The sequence below is a fragment of the Microtus ochrogaster genome, linkage group LG1 (assembly GCF_000317375.1).
Source record: "Microtus ochrogaster isolate Prairie Vole_2 linkage group LG1, MicOch1.0, whole genome shotgun sequence".
Lineage (NCBI taxonomy): Eukaryota > Metazoa > Chordata > Mammalia > Rodentia > Cricetidae > Microtus > Microtus ochrogaster.
Window position 1 is genome coordinate 23,078,102 of NC_022027.1, and position 7,462 is coordinate 23,085,563.

At 39.0% G+C, this 7,462-nt stretch overlaps 1 protein-coding gene across 2 annotated transcripts in view; it reads left to right on the forward strand.

The window, feature by feature from the left end:
• The window catches only part of Nsun7 (NOP2/Sun RNA methyltransferase family member 7), a 46,954-nt gene that overhangs the window by 1,521 nt on the left and 37,971 nt on the right, over positions 1-7,462 (forward strand). For both annotated transcript variants that reach the window (XM_026785166.1, XM_005359280.3), the window contains 2 exons: positions 5,865-5,923; positions 6,604-6,734. In XM_026785166.1, coding sequence (XP_026640967.1) covers positions 5,865-5,923; positions 6,604-6,734 — 190 coding nt within the window. The remainder of the gene's footprint in view (positions 1-5,864; positions 5,924-6,603; positions 6,735-7,462) is intronic.

Here is a 7,462-nt window from a genome sequence, read left to right on the forward strand (position 1 = left end):
CTTCCCCTCCCCACCTCTTTTTCCTCTTTCCCTCCCTCCCTCCCCAGACAGGGTTTCACTATGTAGCTCAGGCTGTCCTGGAACTCTCTCTCTGTAGACCAGGCTGGCCTCGAACTCACAGAGATCCGCCTGCCTCTGCCTCCCTAGTGCTGGGATTAAGGCATGTGCCACTTTGCCCAGCCACTTCTCTACATTCCTGCTGAACTCACAACTTGTATTTGAAGTTCACAGGGCGTCAGAAATTTAAGGGAGACTGGGGAGAGATGACGGAAAGTACAGTCTCTAAAAATACTTTTTAAAAATACGACAGTTAAGTCAACCCCAATCAAGATGACCTAATTCTTAGCCAATAGTTTTAATTTGGAATGCCAAATTTAAGGAGGAGTCTCCTTTATAATTTGCCTCCAGAGTGGTAGACCAAAGTTTCCAGAGGCCTTCATGGTGGTTAACTATCAACTTTGGAGAGTAAGGTTACTGTGGGTAGGGGCACAGCCAGATAGCGCTTCTAGGAGGAGAGCTAGCAAAGGATGTGGAGGTTCCTTTTGTAGAATTACTTCTTTTTATTGTGTGTGTGTGGATGCTTTGCCCGAATGAAAGGACACCACATGTGTGCGGTCTGGGAGGAGGCCAAAGGAGGGCATTAGGTCCCCTGGAAGAGATGGCTGGTAGGCAGCTGCTACTAAAGGGACCTAGATCCTTGGGAAGAGCAACAAGTGCTCTGAACACCTGAGCCATCTCTTCAGCCCCCTGGAGTTGTGTTTTATAGTAATTGCTACTATAAACTTTATACTGGTTTGTAAAATTAAGCTTAGGTCCAGAGAGACAGAACAGGAATGTTTGGACCGTCAGCAGCGTGGTTCAGTGACAAGTGGATGACCACAAGGTCACTCAGAAGAGGCTAGGAGCATTTTTATGATTTCTTTAGTACTAGGAGGCCTTGCTGAGAAAAGGAAGTACGAACTTGTTAGGTAAATTAAAATACTCCTATTGATTAATTAGACAGAAATATATCTTGTCTCCAAATGTGATACAGCTCAGCTCTGAAACCAGGAACTTGTCATCACAGAGAAGACAATGTAGTGTCTAAAGCAATGGCTCCCACCTTGAGGGTAGTGGCCCTTTCTGGAGTTAAACAGCCCTTTCACGGGGATTGCAGATCAGATATTTACAGAACAATTCATAACACTAGTAAAATAACGGTTGTGAAGTAGCAATAAAAATAATTTTCTGGTTGGGGATCACCACAACATGAGGAACTGTGTTAAAGGGTTGGGTCACAGCACTAGGAAGGCAGAGAACCGCTGGTTTAAAGCAGCTGCTCGTACATTCTCAACTCCTTGTTTTCTTGTGCTCATGATTTTTGTTTGGTTTTTGTTTGTTTGCTTGTTTGTTTTCTACACAGGGTTTCTCTGTGTTGTCCTGGCTGTCCTGGAACTCACTCTGATGACCAGGCTAGCCTTGAACTCACTGCCTGCCTTTACCTCCTGAATGCTGGAATTAAAAGTGTGCACCAGCACTGCCCAGCCTGATCTTTTTCCTTTAGATTATGATTTTGTCTCCCACACTTCCCACCAGTACAGTTCTGCACTTTACACGGAGCCAATTTATGATTTTGCATTTTCTCCTCGGACAGTGAAATGCAGCTTGATCAGCTATGTTAGTTAGTTGGTATTTAATGTTAATCCAATTTTAGGTAGTTTTAATTCAAGTTTAAACAGTTTCTTAATAGAATGTTGACCCTTATCTTTAGAAACCAATCATAAAAGCTTGAGTTTTTGGACATAAAATTAAATCATCAATTACATCGTTGTAACATGGAGATGTGTGTTCTTCTGACCCGTACCATTTTCTGTTTTATGCAGAGTTTTGTGACTACTGGATTTTTCTTACTGACCCAGATAATCTTTGTAATCATTATCTTGATCCTTTCCAACCTTCTTTTATATCTTATTTATTTGTCAGGGTCTTACCACCACGTGGTCCAGAATATATGATAAGCTCTGGGGTTGTTGCCTCCAGCACCATGTTACAAACGAACAAACAAACAAATCAGAATTTCAATGTAGTGAGTTTTCCAAGACAAGTAAATACCCAGTACTTTACATTTTTTGAGAATTCTTATGCATTTTCTTTTATCTTTTGTATTATCAGTGTGCTGCAAATCTTTTCATGTGTTACTGTGCACACTCCTGTGTACACTTACACTCCGCTTTACTGGTTTAGGTTCAGAGTGTCATGGTTTAGAAAGTAGATTCCATTTGTTTTCTAGGAGTCTTGGCAAAGGCAATCATTTCCGTGCTGTCCTTGGTATTACTCAGAAAGCATTAGCTTTTGAGTATCTAAAATTTATATGACATCCTTACTTTGAGATATCAATTTAAACAACAGCTATATTATACAAAACTATAACTAAACAATAATAGATACAATATGTTCTAGTGTAAGCTCTTTCTCTTAGCCGCCTTATGGTTCAGTATGATGCTTCCTCAAATGAAGACTAAGTAACCCCAAAGTAATCCACCCGCCTCTATTTTTGTTCTTTTTTATTTATTGAGACAGCTCTGGCTGTCCTGAACACACTATATAGACTAGGCTAGCCTCGAACCCACAGAGATCCTCCCTGCCCCTGAAAGTGCTGAGATTAAAAGCAAGCACCACCATGGCCTGCTTCTCAGGTCAATTTTTGATTAAAAAAAAGATGAAATTATTAATAAAGTCTGTTCTTATAAAATAGAAATTGAGAGAAGTTTGACTTTTGTCAAAATAGAGTTTGAATAATTTTAAGAATCTCTGCAAACTTCAAAGGAATACAGATTTCTTTTTAAAGAAGGAGTGGGAGCTGGCATGGACCTGTTTTCCCAGCACTCAGGAGCAGAGGCAGGAGGACTGCCTTACATACCTATACCCTCTCTCAAAAATCCAAACAAACAAACAAACAGATAGATAGACAAGAAAAACCTGTGAAACAGTCTAAGAAATGTATGAACAACAAATAAATGTTTTTAAAAGCTTGAGAAAGAGAAACTCCTGAAATTGCTAACTATTTTGCTAAATTGTATTTCTCTAATTTTTCTAAGTGTATAAAGTTGTTGAAGAATTTAACTCCCACAAATTGACCATGGCATTAACCTGGCCATCTTGGACTTTTTTTTTAACCTGCCAGTGAATAACCCAATAAGTGCTTCACGTATGGTTCAGTTCTACCTTTTGTGAATTAGAAATTATAGCTAAGGGTTTTCCAGACCACTCTTCAACAGTTCCCTAAAAGGGTTTGTAGAACCCAGCAAATGTTTTATGTGCATGGTTTAGTACAACAGAGGGATACATATTAAATTAGCAAGCATTATGCAGGGGGCAGAGTCCAGGAGAGAAAGATGCAAGGGACACATTGTCCTTTCCCAGGGAAGTCTTACAACAGCGCTTGACGTCTGACGAGGGGGAGGAATCACTGCCAATGAGGGGTGCTCACTTTGGCCTTGCTGTGTAGAATTTTTGTTAAGATTTGCTCTTAAAAGAAGACATGCTCAAATTTGTGGCTGACTGACTGGTTACTCAGACTAACTTCTGTAAAGGTCAGGACAATGAGGCATGACTCAGGGTCCAAGGTAAACAAAGACAGTGTGGACCAGGCAAATTATTGCCAGGGCTTAGGGCAACCGCCTACGAGCCAGTCAAGGGCCCTGTCTTTCTTCATAATGTGTAGTTTGTCTTCTAAAGCCTGCCGAGTTACCTAGAACTCCAATAACCTCCTATGCTTCAGCTGTGACCCAACAGTCAAGGCAATTCTCTTAAGTGACCATAATAGTACTTCTTACTTATTTAGCTCTTTTTTTTTTAAACAAAGTACCTAAATTCATTTGATATAAATGGGAAGAATATTCTCATTTACAAATGAAAAAACGGAGGAAGCTCAAGGAGATATTAAATAGTTTGTCTAAAAAGGCAGCCATGGGAATAAAAAGAGAAATACATCCTCTGGATGAAGAGTAGCAACATGTGTCCATAATTCCAGCTTTCTGTGGCGCCACATTCTTTTACTTTGACTGTGTAATTAATTATCTTGCATTTGTTAGCAGCTGTTCTGATTTTGCTCAAAGGACCAAAATAATTTTGTCAAGTTTCCTTTCCTTGCCCCAAACATAGAATACATTGAGTAAAGTGTAGCTATTATTTAAACTGATATTTCAAAGTAAGAAAGTCGTGTAACTTTAGCTACATGAAGCTGATACCGTCTGCACAACACCAAAGGTAGTTGGAGGTGATTGTTTCGGCAAGAGTCCTAGAAAGCACGTGTGATACTGGAAAATCAGGTTCTGTTTTCCTTCATTCTGCCCCCGGGGTCCCTAGTGACTCCAGAGTTCAAGCTTTACAGCCCACACACGTTCACTTAGAAGTCCTTCTTGGCTATGGAAATTATATTTTTTGTGTCAAAAAACTGAGATTCACGCTGGGAAATTATGAAGTTGATAGGAATTGGTTTGCAAGTACTAAGGATGCAAAATGCTGAACTTCCTTTCCCTTATAAAGGAAAATGAGAGCATTTCTTATATCCAAAGCTGCTGGCTTGAATATGTATAATGTTTCCCAAAAGATTGCCTATGAAAATTGTAGTTTCCACTTCAAGATTAGTCTTCTTTGATTTTTCTCATTTCCCGAATAAAGATAGAAATTCTGTGTCTACATGATAAAGAATAGGTTTTTCAAGAACGCTGAATGAATCAAGACTAGGCCTTGCCTAACGTATATATCAGAAAAACTCATGAATCCAGGGGAGAATTGCAAATATGTTAAACCGTTCCCCCCTGTCATGAACCGCTGTCCTATCAAGACCTTTTTGTGGCCACTCTTGTCATTTAGTTCGTAGTTAGTTCATCTGTGTCTTCACTAGTAAGTTCTACCAGATATTTAAGTTAAAATTATGTCTAATAAAAGTCCTGTGCATGAATAGAGGAAGATAAAACACTTCCCATTCATAAGGCTAGCAAGAATCCTGATCATTAACACCAGAAGGCTCTTAAATGAAAATAACTTCACTCATCAACATAGAAAATCCAGAACAAAGTATTTTTTAAAGAGGAATTTCTTTTTTATATAAATATTTATTTATTTATTATGTATACAATATTCTGTCTGTGTGTATGTCTGCAGGCCAGAAGAGGACACCAGACCTCATTACAGATGGTTGTGAGCCACCATGTGGTTGCCGGGAATTGAACTAAGGACCTTTGGAAGAGCAGGCAGTGCTCTTAACCACTGAGCCATCTCTCCAGCCCCCAGAACAAAATATTAACAGTATTAATAACTAATATAACATACCAGGAATACTTAAAACGGAAACTATCAAGGCTGTCTAACATTTTTCATGTTTTAACGTACCTGGCTGCTTTGCCTGCATATATGACTGTGTACCACGTGCATTCAGTGCCATCAGAAGCCAGAAGAGGGCACCAAAGCCCCTGGAACTGGAGTGACAGCCAGTTGTGAGCCTCTATAGGGGTGCTGGGAAACTCTGGATGAGCAGCCAGAGCTCTTAACTGCTGAGTCATCTCTCCAGCCCTGCTATTTAATATTAGTTATATCTTTTTAATGCCTTTCAAAGGTCATACATTAAAAGTGAAAATTCTGTTATGACCACATTGCTAATGCTTTGACTATGAGTCTCTGTAAAGCCTTAACTGTAAGAGCCCAGGATTCATGAAGATTATAAATATTTCATCTTGCTGTTGTAACTTATGTCTTTATGAGGAGCCAAGATGCATTTTAGATGTGAAAGTAATTTTAGAACATTATTTAATGTATTTAATTTAATGTCTTTATTCTAAGATTTGGTATTTTGGGTAATAGACTTTTCCCTTGTCTTGCAGATCAAGATATTTTAGAAACTATATTAATAGACAGCACCATCTTCCCAAGTACTACAATAGTAAGTAACCAGCTGTCAGAATTAGTCTACCTCATTATTACTTTTTAGGAAATGTGAAAATTCCCTCAATCTAAATAATAATCTGTGTCATGTTGAGACCACTCTAAAATATGTTTTTTTCTACTTCTAATGCGTGGATTTTGACCCTGGCCCTGTCATTTTGACTCCTGTACCCCAAACTGTCTTTTTGGAGAAGTTCCATTTCTCAAACTAGATTCCCACCCCCCTTTTGAAGACCTTCTCTTAGCTGGGCGGTAGTGGCACAAGCCTTTAATACCAGCACTCAGGAGGCAGAGGCAGGTGGATCCCTGAATTTGAGGCCAGCCTGATCTACAGAGTGAGTTCCAGGACTGTACAGAGAAACCCTGTCTCAAAGAACCAAAAAACCAAATCAAACCAAAACAAAACCCAAAAAGAAAGAAAGAAAAAAGGACCACTATTTCTAAATCTAACCATACTATGTAAAAATGTTTGTGTTCTTATTCTGTTATTAAAAAGTAAAGGAACATAAAATATTACTGTTTATTATTATTTATTTATTATTTATTATTCACTCCTATCCTCAGAGGATCAAACCCAAGCCTTCAATCAGGATAGGCAAGCATTCTCCTCCCGAGTTACATCTCAAGCCTTTGGATATTGTTTCTTTAGTTTTCTTTATGTATGTTTCTCCTTGGTAGCCAGATCATTTGAGCAGTCTTATTATTGTGATGCTGTACGATTTCCAAGATAGAAAATTTCAGCCCCGTGCCTTTCCCAGTAATGAAGAGTCCATATCAGAAGTTCAAGAAGTGGAGACCCTGCTTAACAGGTAAGAGGAGGTAAAAGGACGTTCACACAACACCCGCATTAGCTCCGTCCCTTCTGGAACTTCCGTGGTGGAACTTAGCGATATCTGGGCCTCACACATTAAGAAAGGATGTCAAAGTGTCTTGAGTTCCTTAGCAAACAGTCTTGAAGAGTTTAAATAACTAACTTTAGAGCAATTGTTAAGATGTGGGATTGCATGATCCAGTATATAAACATGTGGGGACTCTTCACAAATTTCTAATAGTTTCAGTATGTGCGTAAGCTAAACTTAATTTAAAACAACTAATGTTTGCTTCCTTAACTGATGTCTTTACAAAAAAAAAACTAACACATAACAAATAGAAAATTCCAAAACTATACAAAATTCACTGTTCTGCCAAACTAAAAAAATGCCTGTCTAGTTAAGAACAAACTGATGTGTTCAGTTTCTGCTTTATCCTAAATATCAACAAGAAACTGCCATGTGGATAATAGAGTATTCGTCTTGAAGGGAGGCAAGGAAAGATAGCAGGTTAAGAGTGGAGTTGAAAGTGGGCGTACTGTGGTACTGTGTGTCAGTGTTGCTGTCGTTCTGTTCTGGTGATGTCCCCAGAACTCAGATGTGGCACCAAGTGAGAAGTGCATCAGCAACGAGGGCTTTGCCCTACAGGGTGCATCAGTGCCATCATTCTTACTTTACCTTTTTGGTTTCTTCTCCTTTTCTTTTGAATAGAATTGGAATTAAAGGTA